General features: G+C 42.5%; 1 protein-coding gene across 10 annotated transcripts in view; it reads right to left on the bottom strand.

Moving 5' to 3' along the window:
• The window catches only part of CTNNA2 (catenin alpha 2), a 578592-nt gene that overhangs the window by 28421 nt on the left and 536734 nt on the right, over nt 1-13437 (bottom strand). For all 10 annotated transcript variants that reach the window (XM_078394460.1, XM_073002097.2, XM_073002098.2 and 7 more), the window contains 2 exons: nt 9371-9476; nt 3608-3742 (listed from right to left, as the gene is read on the bottom strand). In XM_078394460.1, the coding sequence (XP_078250586.1) occupies nt 3608-3742; nt 9371-9476 (241 nt within the window). The remainder of the gene's footprint in view (nt 1-3607; nt 3743-9370; nt 9477-13437) is intronic.

Here is a 13437-nt window from a genome sequence, read left to right as displayed (position 1 = left end):
GTGTTACCTGAGGTTGGGAACACTGGTCTAGTCTCATCTTTATTTGACTTACTGCAACTTCTCATGATCAGATCTAGGTTTTTTAAATACTGTATATTATTTGCTGTTTAATTAAATGAAAACTCCATGGGAGGCCATGTTTCCAACCTGGATCCTTATCAAAGACCATAAAGATTATTATTTTTTAATTGCAGATAAATATATAGCTTTTCACCAACTAGTTCTACAGTTCTCCAGCCTCAAGGATGCTGGAAATGTCAATGAATGCAGAGATATTTTGAGTTCGAAGATCATCAAATGAGAACACATGCATGCTCGTGTCTCCTTTGGAGAACGTACCCCTGTGTGATCTTGCTAGCTGGCCTAAGCCCGTGGAGATATGGTGGGCCACAAATATTAAAACATAAAATGGGTTTTTCCAACTGTAGTGCTTTGGGAGAGACCATGAGCTCTGTACTGTATGCAAGTTTCAGAGCAATGACACTCGGTTGTGATATGCAAATAAAAAACAGTTTATTTGCAACTGGCTATCCAAGAGAGAATGAAGAACAAGATGGAAGCAGAAAGCAGGAAGTCGGCCGCAAAGCCACAGATGAAGTGGGGTTCCAGATCTCTGGATAGTCCTGGAGCATACAGTACCAGCACTTTGAAGCAACAAATTACCGACTGCCAGAAAGGTATGGCGCTCATGGAGGTTTCTTAAATATACAGAAACAATACTCTCCAAAAGAACAAAAAAGAAAGCAAATCTTCCTATTAACATTTCATATGAGAGAGATGAAGGAAAGCCGACACCAGCAGCCTCTGGATTTGGGTTTTGGCTTCCAACACACATTGCGAATGGCAATGCCAAAGGAAATTCATTATTTATAAAGATGGCGTTTGGGTTTATGGCTGAATGAAGGGGTGGTGGTGTAAAAAAAAGGATAAAGACGGTGTGGTGATGGAAGTTTGGAAGCAACAGATGCGGAGGGCTACCAAACTGGGGATAAAGAAGTCAAACAGTTTGGCTGCTTCAATTTCACAGCATGGGATGGTCATGCCAACGACAACGGATGCAAGCAGTCGGAGCCGAGGGCCCCACACCGGCGTCGGCGGGCGGTGACAAGAGCAGAGACAGAAACGCAAAAGAAAGCACAACAGCCAAGCCAATGCACGTGCTGACTGGCAGAGTTGATTGGAGGCAGGTGGGGGAGGGGTGGCTGTAATTAATGAGAATGGGAAGCAGGTCCGGGTATGCCAGCAGGTATAAAGGAGAAAGATCTGAAGAGAGAGAGAAAGAGAGAGAGAGCTACAGATGGAAGGGTAGTTCTACAGCGGGTCAGACCGTCAAACTACCACACTCCGCCAGTGGTTCAAGAAATAGAGGAGAGGAAGGAAAAGCACAACACATTCAAGCGGGACCTTTTGGCCGGAGGACAAAGGTGCTTTCACCACAGTTGTTCAGCTTGGATGCTCCAAACCCATTCACAGGTATACAATAACAAAATCCCTGGCGTTGCGTGCGTGTGTAGGGAAGGGCGGTCGACGCAGTGCGAGGACTGAGGAACGTTTGCATGTGTGTGCGAAAGAGAGACTTTGGATACACACTATGGGAAGTATGACAAGGATAAATTGGCCTTCCAGAGCTGGGCTAGGTGAAGTGATTCTAGGCTTCATTTTTTAATTGAATTTATTTATTTTCTATCCTGCTTTTCTTTTAATACAGGGATCCAATGTGACACCCTCCCCGTGGCACTGTTATCCTTGACTGTAGCCCTTTACTTTTCCCCAGGGAAATCATTCATATATACCTGGAAGAAAGTAAAAAGGTACATTTGAGATACTACCAGAACAGATGTTGCAAATAACCTGTCAATGGAGCTCGTTCCTATTTTCGTATGCCTCCATTCTGTGCTCTCTTTGATGGTCACACTAGAGTGCAACTGGATGTCAGGAACTGGATTTAGGTCATGGCGAAAGGCCAACCTACAAACAGTCTGCACGTTTCTACTCTACTCTAAAATTAACTTTTTTGGTCCCTGTCCACCTAGTTGGATTACTGGAACGTTACTCCACAGAGAGGGAAAAATTTAAAAAAAAAAACTGGCCATGAACAGTCATTGGGATGGCTTGCTGGAAACGGTTTCAGAATTATTGTGCAAGGGAAACGCCATGTCTGGGCAACAAAGGAGCGTGTTTTATGAGTGTTTTAAAACTACATGTTTGATTTTGTTTTTCCTAATTCAAAATGTTTTTTTTCCAATTTCATCCTGGCGAATTGTTATCCATTCAGTGTAGAATGTACAGGACCCTCAGTGAGGGCAAACTTATGAAACCTGTCCTATGAAAAAATAATATTTTTGGATTATAAATCCCAGCATCCTTTGGGAAGGGTGTATAGGAAGGGTGGGCCATTGGCTTTGTTCAGACTTCTAATCTCAGGATTCTACAATAGGCATTCCGAATGCCTGCCAGACCCAGATCTAGATTAAGCCCACGCAGAAAAAGGCCAAGCTGGAAGGCTTCATGGCTTAGGGTAGGTCAAGCTCTCCCAGGGTTTGATGGGGGATTTCTAACAGGCAGCTGAACCATATCTTTGGCCTCGCCTGGGCTACGAAGCCTTCCAGGCAACTCAGATCTGGGTCTGGGGGACGGAATTCCCAAAGTAGAGAATTTTTTGAATTTAGAGTCCCAACAAACGAAAACAAAAGGGACAGCGGGCCGGGATTCTGGGAGTTTATCCCAAAAAAGTAACCTTCCAAGCTCTACTTCAACAAGAAATGGAACTCTGACACAAATGAGAACCACCTTATTCTCTCTGAAGGAGAAACAAGTGTGAATCCCCAAAGAAAGTGAATTTGCAAAGAAACCAATAGATGCAAAAGGTTCAATTCATTATAATATACATGGCTTGATGCTTATATTCATTTGCATGACTGCCATTTGTAGGAGTCCATTTTACTAGATGAAGTAGAGAATTGCTGGGGATGGGGGGGACACTGGATAACTGAGAAGCTCACTGTGGCCGCCGGAATCCTGACCCATACATCTGTTTTCTTGTGGACCTCTCTACATTGCTAATCTGAGTGAGTAACTGCCATGCACCAACCATCAGGTCTCATGAAGTGTATGCTGAAACTCACACTGGCATGAAAGATATCAGTGTGGCTTCAAGAGGGCACAATCAGGGCAAAATTCTGCCTACATCTCTCTTGATCAGAGTTTGGAGGAACCCAGTAGCCAGCTTGACCACTGCTCACACTGAGGACCTCTGGGAACAGTAATTTTTAAAAAAAAGGAAAGAAGAAAAAGAAAAAAGAAGGGTAAGGTTTCTACATTCTGCTCTTAATTCTCAGAGGACAAAGGAACTCCTAGCTTTTTGGCTCTTGTTAACATAACACAGAGCTCCTGAGAGTAATAAGGACCTTATCAGGGTGATAACCTTTATAATAATAATAGTGACATATCTTTTGAACAAGGATAACAATGACAAAAACTCGGTTGGGATTTGTTATGTATTACCCATCTTCGTACTACAGCCAACCCCCAAAGAAGGAAGGGGGAAAAAATCATTTATAAAGATAAGAAGCAGGGCAGGAATAGGGTGAAACAGGTGCTGGCTTACCCCAGACACGATAAGTTCGCCTCCCAAGTTCTGGACTTCTGCCTTCACTTTGCTACAGATGTTGAGCTGGTGACAGTAAAGGGCAATGCGCTGGAGGTAGGCTAAAAGGTCTTGCTTGCAGGCCGAATCAGGACACTGTAAAGAAAGCAAGAGATAAAGAGCACGCCTTTGATTTACCTGCAAGGGAGAAGCTGCAGGCTGGCCAAAACCCTACAAGAAGTATTTGTTTTGCTTAACCCCTTTCGCTGTGTATTACGCAAGAGCTGGTTCTCCCCTATAGCTGTAGACTGTGAATTAAAGCACAAAAGGAACATCATCAGCGCTGTTTGTCAGTTACCTGATGAGCTGTAAAGCAGACAGAGTAATATCTGTAGTCATTTTTTCAGGACACGGCTCAGTTTGCACTAATAATAACATTTTACCAAAGCATAGTATGTTATTTACTTGTACTTCCTCCAGTCAGTGATATCATTATTACTGAAATATCTGTTGTATTCTCTACATTGGCAAAAACTAGCATAGTACCTTTATGCTGATTTGTTTAAGCTATTTTAACAATGATTGCAAAGGTCTTACTGCTTAGGTGTTGACGTTAACCATTTACAGAAACACACCAGTTATACCCCAATTGTGTTAGCTTTTTGGTTAAGGGGAAGGCGCTGCACTTTAAATTTTATTCACACTTAAATTATTCACTAGTTATTAGAAATAGTTTGTTACTTAAACTTGTGCCTCGTGTCTATATTTCATCACGTTGAAAAAGGATCTCGGAAGCAATACTGATGGAGGCAATTTGTCTTCTGCAAGGGTCTCCACCGGCCCTCATCCTTCTGCTGAAGGCAAGACAGCAGGAAAAGCAAAGGTTGCAGGCAGAATCTCTCCCCTATCCCTTTTAACCAGTTCACCTCCCAGAGGAGGAAAAAACCTCTAGTCCTGAGCCTGGCTTTGGTGCACGGGGGAAACCTCTATGTGAGTAGAAGAGGTGGATTCATTCCTTCATCAGGGCTGGGTGGGTTGGTGACTTTATTCATGGGTGCAGCCCATGTTCAGGTGATATGGTCTCCAAAAGGTATCTGAGCTGCTTGTAGCTCTTAATGTCACCAGTCGCTCCTTCTCATACAATAGCCTTTCCCATGTCTTCATGCAGTAAACCTCCCCTCTACATTCAGTCCCCCCAATCTTTCAGGTTCCCTTGCACAGCCTGTGGAAACAGGAAGGATTTGGAATATTTCCCCCTTTTATTTGAGAATAAGACCAATGCAGTCTTTAGCATTTGTTGTGTTCATATCTGGGTGATGAAAAGGGAGAGGGTGTTCCCTTACTTTTAAAATTAATGTCAACAGTACCAATGGCAGTAATCAAGATGGTCTACAGAATCCCCTTTTGTGCCTGCCAGATTGGGACAAACTCTATCCACCTAACTTGTGAAACGTTAATATTAATATGGCTGCACATATCAGCATTCAAAGCCGAAGAATTCTCACCCTAAAGTTCTCTACGCTGAATCTAATTTCTTCCCAAGCAAGAAAGCTAACAAAATTGTGAGCCATCCCCTAGACCAAAGGGCAGAATTCTAAACAATGGGAGAGACTGAACAAAATGAAAATTTGGAGTCCGATGTGATGGAAAGAACTGTACAGATGGAAAGAAGGGGGTTGATAAAGATTTGAAAGAAAACTGAGTGGAGAGGCTGGTGCCCTCGCAGCAATTATACTACTTATTTTCCCTCCTAAATCAATAAAGCCAATGCTGAGAGAATTCTCTAGGGTAGTTAAGGATAATCTCTGCCTCTGTGTATATGATAATGCCATGAAATTAGTCCCTTTCTTTCCGCCCCCTCGCTTTCTCCAACTGTTGCCACATCTTTCAAGTGTAAATCCCAAGGAGGCATTTCTCCACTTAGTAGCCATTTACTGGAGTCATATTTATTCTCCTCTGGAGGCCTCGTTTCAGAAAGAAACTTTAAAACAAACTCCCTGGAGAGCTGATGTAGCATTTAAATAGTAGTAGGTTTGCAGCAAATTAAAACTTATGATCTCTCTCTCTCTTTCTCTCTCTCTCTCAGTAATTAAAAATTCAACAGTCCATATAAACTTTACTTTGCCTTGGAGGGGCTCAAAACTTCTATAAGATGTCATTATATTTGAAACTCTAAAGAAGGACCAGTCGTCTTCCACTTTTTTTGAAAAAAAAACTATGCCTCCAATAATTCTGTCCTCCCACGTTTTCCGATCGATGCCCTGATTTCTGTGTCATTCACGAGGAGTGGTAATTGAGTTCTTTGTGGTTGGCCTTGGTATGAACTTGATTTTTCAGTACTGATCACAGAGAACTCTCGGGAAATCTTCCCCCTGACCCCAAAATTGTTAAGCATCTATAAAAGGAAGGGAGCTTCCCAAAGGGGATCTATGCTGTTATCAGCACCATGAGATCCCACATTGAACTGCCACTTTGGATGCTCCCTTGAGTCACTGACAGGCCTTTCCATGCTCTTTTCAGGGCGTTAGAGCAAATCCCAGCTAGTGTTTGTGTATGAAGCACTCCTGAGTTGTTACTTACACGGTTCTCTCCCATATGATTGGTGGAGACTGCCCTGCCCAGCCCTCTCTGTTCTCCTTTTTGATGCTCTCCCCACCTTCTGTAATATCCGACCCAATGAAGGATCTTTCAGGACCCCAAAATTTGCCAGTATTTGATATTTCAGTGACCCATGTCTTTGGATTTAAATAAGCACAGCCTTTTTCTTCATTTTAAAAATGGCTCCAGATCCCTATTCAGTTCATATGTCAAGGGAGTGCACTAATCCTATCCTTTCTGTTATCACAAAACCATCTGAAGACAAGAAGGCTGTTAACCTCTCCACATGAGTTAGATCCCTTGAGAATTCACCCTCGAAACAATGCAGAAACAGCCAACATGGAAGGCTTGCATTAAATGATAGACCCTCATCTTTAGGGCATGAACTAATTTAACAAATGCACATGGAGAAGAGTCTCTGATGTTGAGGGGGATGCTCGGTAGTTCCATCCAAGTCTTGAAAGAAGAAACCTCCATCACTGCTACAAGCTGTCCTTTGTGGGCTTCCCAGTTTGAATATATGGGAGCCGTAGTTTTCCTACTGAACAGAGGGGAAGAAATTGACTTTTTTTGAAAAGTTTGGAAGCTATGCACAGCAAAACAAATTCTATTCGGTTAGTCATAATAACTGGAAAGTAAATAAAATAGATGTTGGTGATTAATGTTGAGGAAACAAAAGCAAAAGAAAACAAATAAACCAGAAGGATGATCTCTGTAGCATTAAGGACAGCCATATAACAAAAGTGTGGGTTCACTTAAAAATCAATTTTAAGCGGCTTTGCTGCCCTTTGCCTCCCAAGGATAGCTCTTCACCCGAAGGCAAATTAAATCAACATGATACAACACGTTACATAATTCATTGCTATTAAATCATGTTATCACATATTACTTTTTAAGATCTCACAGAAACTGACTTATATAAAAAATTGTCCTTGAAATGCTCAGGGGAGTTCCTGTTTTGGTGCTTGCAGGTCCTCTTCTGTGTTGACAGTTATTGGCATTGTCTTACAAATGTACCATCCCATGGTTAGATGTATGTTTAAGCAGCTTCATCCAGAACGTTGGCAGTGATGGTCTGAGGCTACACTGTGGTTCCTCAAACCATGGTTAAATATAAAATGTTGGCATAGCTGTGGGAAATGGAGGAAGGACACAAAGGATGAGATCCTGTTGCACAACTTAGTGTGCAACAGATAATGCTTAAGAAGATTTCTTACGTCATGACAATTCACCACTAAAAGTTATGCCTTTTGTATAATTGCAGAATAGGATTTCAGCCAGAGTTTGAGAGGAGAGATTTTTAAAAAGCTAATGACCATGCTAGTTAGGCAAGGAGCTTTTTTGACCATGGTTGCTAGAATTTGCTAGGAATTTCACCAGCCAGAATTCTGGAATTGTAGCTAAAGCCGAATCTACAGAGGAGTTTCAGTACTAACACCCGTGCCCTGGCAAAGCTCCCTCTGAAGCCCCCATTATTTGCCTGAAGAGCCAATAGTTAGGGAGACTACCAGTCCCTAAATCCCTTGCAGCTCCCATGGAGTTTAGCCAATCCCACCCTTTCCTTCTACTTCAGGCACATATGAGTGGCTACAGAGGAATACTTGCTCAGAGTAGATACGAAGATTGAAACTCCTCTGATGATGTTAATATTTTGGCTACAACCACCAGCATCCTGGCTGGAGGAATTCCTGGTGGATTCTGGGAGTCAAAAATTGTAGTTCAAGAATAATGTATTCTGATCTCTGCTTCTTAGTCACTAAAGTTTGGAAAAAGCTAATTATCTTTAGATCAAAAGAGACATTCAAGAAAAAGTGTCTGAAAACATTTTCCCTCTGTTGATGGGGATACCTCAGCCATTAAGACTTGCAAATTATGCTTGGGTTTACCTTCCAGTGACCAATCTAAGAGAAAAAAGGCTTGATCACCATAAAGGTTGATGACAGATGTGTTGAAGAGGTATGCACTAGTAGGGGAACATCTGTATGCCGTGTGTGTGTGTGTATGTCTGTGTATCTGTGCACACTGAAGTGTAGGGGGCATATTCACCTGCAGAGTGCGAAAGTGTAAACATTCATGCACAGGCAGAGTCTCGTGAATGGTGCTTGTGTGTGTGATTATGTCTCTGCATGGGCATGTGGTGCCACCCATGTACCAGCTAAGATTTGATGCAGCCCTCTACAATGAAAACCATTTTGCTTCCTGCTTTAAGGACCTATATTGGACAAACTCTGTATAATCTCAGTACCACTAGGGCAAACAACTTTGGCGGTTGTTTCTGCTGGCCATGTTCATGTCCGCCATGCCACTTTGAACGTATCCAGTCTCACCTGATTTCATCCACTGAGCCGTGTCAAGCCTGGTCACTTCTTGGATAAGACTCCACCAGGGAATGAACTGACAGCTTTAGGTAGAGCTAGGAAAGAATCCTGCTTGGTATCCCTAGACCAGACAGATTTGTGGTCTGATTTTCAGTGCAGGCCAGCTTCCTAGGTTCTTGTTTTTGAAGGACAAATCATAGAATCGTAGAATAGTGAAGTAAGAAGGGACCTGTAAGGCCATCAAGTCCAACCCCCCAATCGATGCAGGAATACAAATCAAAGGATATCTGCCAGGTGGTTGTCTAAATTTCTCTTGAATGCCTCCAGTGTGGGAGCACTTACCACCTCTCAAGGTCATTGGTTCCATTGTTATACTTCTCTAACAGTTAGGAAGTTTTCCCCTGATATTTAACCAAAATCTGGCATTCTGTAACTTTAGCCCATCATTGCGTCTCCTGCACTCTGGGATGATGGAGAACAGATTCTGCACCTCCTCTGTGTGACAGCCTTTCTAGTATTTGAAAAGTCTTATCCTATCACCCCTCAGTCTTCTTTTCTCAAGGCTAAACATGCCCAGTTCTTTCCATCTTTCCTCACAGGGCTTGGTTTCCAGCTCCCTGATCCTCCTTGTTGCCCTCTTCTGAACTTGTTCCAGTTAGTTAGCATCCTCCTTGAAGTGTGGTGTCCAGAACTGGACACAGTACTCAAGATGAGGCCTAACCAGTGCTGAATAGAGAGGGACTAGAACCTTGCGGGATTTGGAAACTATACTTCTCTTAATGCAGCCTAAAATAACGTTTGCGTTTTGTTGCAGCCACATCACACTGTTGGCTCATATTCAGCTTGTGATCTACGACAATTCCAATACCTGATCGGCTACAGCACGGGCCAATTTGTCCATTCTCGAACCTGCTTCTGCGATCTTCTTGGCCGCGTTAATGACATCCGACGTGTTCTTTAATGGTCCTTTCCCCCTGGAAAACACAAGGCATTGAGAGTCCCATTTAATTAAATTATGGGAATTAATAGAGTGAGTAGCCCTAAGAACAGTTTTTATTTCTTCTTCCTAAGAATGGTAGTATGACTGTCTTCCCAACTTAGCAAAACATCACCTTATTATAGCACAGTTTGATGAGGAGATGGGGGGGCAGTGGAGAGGCCTTCTGGATTTCTGCGTATCCTCCAAAAATGCTTTGCCAGCGCTTTTTTCTTTGATTTTTGCCTCCAAGCTCATGAACGATGTTAATAGTATGTGCATTTTTAAGTGCTCATTAAGACGGTGTCTCTGGAGGAATGCAGTTTTTTTCCCCAAATTCTCGTTATTCCCTGAGCAGCACTTAATGTAAAAAGCTGGCATGCCAGATCCAAAAATGGGCCAAGTCGATTCAGCGGGGAAAAGAAGGGCAGGGAGCAAGCTTCACAGGATGTTTGGAAGGACCACCATGGATGGGCGGGGAGCTCAAGACAAAAAGAGGTGAAAATGGCAGCCGAGTTCCATTAGATTCAGGGAGGCTACGCTGTTTGGGTTGTTGCTGGAGTTACAGTTAAGGAGTTAAAAAACACAACCTTCTTGCATCTCTGAATATATAACCCCAGCTAAGATAAGAACCTTGTCTCCTTATTTAAGAATTCATCAGAATAAGTACAGAATACATTGTCGCTCTTGAGGAATTGTGCCATGGGTGTGAAATTTCTTAGACAGCATATCTGTATCAAAATTAAAGCGTTTTTCAAGGTCAAAAAGTATTGTGTTCAAAAGAAAATTCAGCAGTGGAATGAAATGGGTGAAAGAACTGCATTTGGACTTCTTGATAATTGTTCCCTACACATATTGGAGCCTTCCCAACCTGCCTTCCCTCCCCCCCTCCCTCTCTCTCTTTCTCTCTTTGTGTTAACAACTTACAAGATAAACACAATCTAGGGAAAGAAAGGTACAAGGTACACATATATATAAAGGTGAGGGGCACAGTGACTTCTCCACCATTCCAGACTGTGTTTCTGAATTCCTGCAGTTCAAAAATCATGGTGGTTCTCTCAGTCCGGTGGGAGGCATCAATGGACGTGTTCTTAGCTGAAGGAACATTTAGCCTGGCCAGTGAAAAAAAACATAAGAGGGAACATCGTTCCTGCAGTCATGTTCAGAAATGATGTACTTCTGCTGCCACTCATTCCTCTCCTACTGGAGGCTGCATGTCAAGTTGTCCACTTCAGCAATGGATGTGGCAGATCTACACCATGAGGTACATTTGCAGTCAAACCAGTCTCCATGTTTTTTCTGCCAGTAATTCTTCCTCTACTTCCTTTCCTGTTTATTTTAGTTTGAATGATCAGTGGTAGGAATGTGTGTTTTTTTCCTTTTTCAGTATATGAACCACAATATTCATCTCATCCGGGACATCAGCTCTTTAAACTATTACCATCGAGAAGGAGATTCAGGGTATTGAAAGCAAGGACAAGTAGATTCAAGAACAGCTTCTACCCAAGTGCAGTATTGAGTTTAAATGCGGGGTCATAAGTTTTTGGTGGAATTTTAATTGCTGGGAGAAACGGGGTATCTATATTTATATGGTGACTGTTGTGTATATTTTAACTTTTTTTTTTTTGTAGTGGTGTTGTCCAGTTTTACCTTGGGGAAGAGCACCTCATTTCATTGCACCCACTTGTGAGTGCAATGACAAATATATTTCTTATGTCTTATGTCTTAATATTCTAGGCTTCTGTATTTTGTGAGTTTGCTAGTCTTTATTCAGCTGTTTTAATTCTTCTTCGTGGCTCACTGTCTTGATCCAAGGAATTGTTCATACCTTCTGATAAATCCACATTTGAACTGCTTCTAGTCTGTGCTAAAGTCCATGACTCTGTGCCATACAAGACTACCAGGCCGTGCACAGTAGGCCGCCTCAAAATCAGTTGTAAGTTTTTGTTGCCTGCTTTGCTTTTCATTTTAAGCAAGTTGCTCTAGGCTCTTCCCTATTCTGTGACAGAGTACTGAATACTAGATCTGGGGAAAAAAGGCATCATCTGAATGTCACTGAGCCTCAGTGGAGATACTATAGTGGTAACATTTCCCATTCTTTGATCTCTCTGCCAACAGAGCCATTTGAGTTTTCATCACTCTAGGCAGTTCCTAGAAAAGCTGGACACTCAGAAAGGCACATACATTTCATTGCTGCTGAGACAGGTATCGGAAGCGGAACATTACTCCCAAAGTGAACAGGCGCCCTGTCAGGAGGTCATTCCTACGAGCTTAATGCTCATGGGAGAAGCTGCAAGGCAAGACCAGTCAAGAGGAATGCTGGAGAAATATCACTGGATCCTGCGCCAGAAACAAAAATGCTTGCAGCCAATCAAACATATTTTCATTTCTAGAGCAAAGTTTCTATTCATAAATTATGTTGTTCCACCTTCAAAGAGAGTAACTCGAAGATCCTTTCACACACCCAGATAAGACGTAAGATCTCAGTTTTTTTTTTCCAGGAAGTTGGCCTGTGTTTGGCCTGCATAATGTCTGTGTGTAGTTGGGGGGCTCACCCCGACCACAGAAGATGTTCACCTCAAGGAGAAAGTTTCTAAGCTAAGGGTGATTTCAAATTCTGCGTGAAGATTTCTGCCATCTATTTATGACAGTCATATCTTCCTTTTTCTCCATCATGGATGCCAAAGTGTTGTTAAGAGGATTTGCTGGCAGTATTTATTGAGATAATAACAACCCTGCATGCCCTAACACTGGGTATCAGTGGGAGGAGCTCTTCACAACCTATGGTGATTATCCTCTGCCATTAACTTATTGGTTACCTTCTTTTCCCCACCTCTGCTTGCTCCTCCCCTCTTCCTGTTCGTTTGCGTTACTTTTGTTTTTTTTTTTAGTCTCTCTCCATTCCTGATCTCCAGCCATGGGGCCAGCACGGAGGGTCTGTCTCCCACATGGCTGAGACTCATCTCTCCTCTTTTTTCTTTTCCACCCCCTTCTGACTGTAACTATAGACAGCACTGTAATAAAAGATGCCTTCTTTTCTACTTTAAATGCTTCTAGAGTAGTTCTATACCAAAAACATACAACTTTGGGGGAGAGGTATTAATGAGATTTAGCTAATTTCTCCACATTTCTCACTCTGCAAACTAAGGAAATAACAAAAAACAATTTTCCCAACAGTATTTCATGCAGACACCTGACCAATCCATTTACTGTGTTTCCCTGAAAATAAGACAGGGTCTTATATTCATTTCTGCTCCAAAAAACACATGAGGGCTTATTTTCAGGGGATTTTTTTTCATGTACAGCAATCTATATTTATTCAAATACAGTCCTGTCCTCTTCTTCTGGTTGCTGCACAATGGTGGAAGGTGGGGTTTCAATTAACTAGGGCTTATTTTGGGGGTAGGGCTTATATTACGAGGATCCTGGAAAATCACACTAGGGCTTATTTTCAGGTTAGGTCTTATTTTCAGGGAAATAGGGCATTCACTTTGGCTAGTTGTCTGTATCATGCACAGACCACATGCAGCTGATTCTAGCAAAATATCTCTTTCTTTTTGACGGGAATCGTGGAGGTTGAATCTGTCCAGGTTGCAAGGAGAGGCATCTCCTCCAAAGGTGGGAAGGGGCTACTGGTCCTAATGCTTGATTTTAAATAGAAGTTGATACTGGAAGCACAATGATGCTCCCAGGAGCTTCTGCTGCTGAAGAGTGCCAAGTTGAATTGCAACCTGAACTACAACCGCCACAATCCCTGGCAGAAATGGCAAGCCTTGTTTTCCGATAGCAATGATGGGGTTTGTAGCTCAATCCGCTACCCAGAAGAGGACTCTACCAGTGCCACTGGAAGTATCTTCATCAATTTAGAGTGAAACGTGGAGAAAAGAAGTAGCTGTCTAGGAGAAGGATTTCCATTTCAGAGACCAGGGCTGGCTTGCAGGGCTGTGGGCAATTAGGTT

Source organism: Pogona vitticeps, chromosome 5 (assembly GCF_051106095.1).
Source record: "Pogona vitticeps strain Pit_001003342236 chromosome 5, PviZW2.1, whole genome shotgun sequence".
Taxonomy (NCBI): Eukaryota; Metazoa; Chordata; class Lepidosauria; order Squamata; family Agamidae; genus Pogona; species Pogona vitticeps.
The sequence above is the reverse complement of the archived record's forward strand: the minus strand, read 5'-3'. Positions and strand labels throughout refer to the sequence as shown.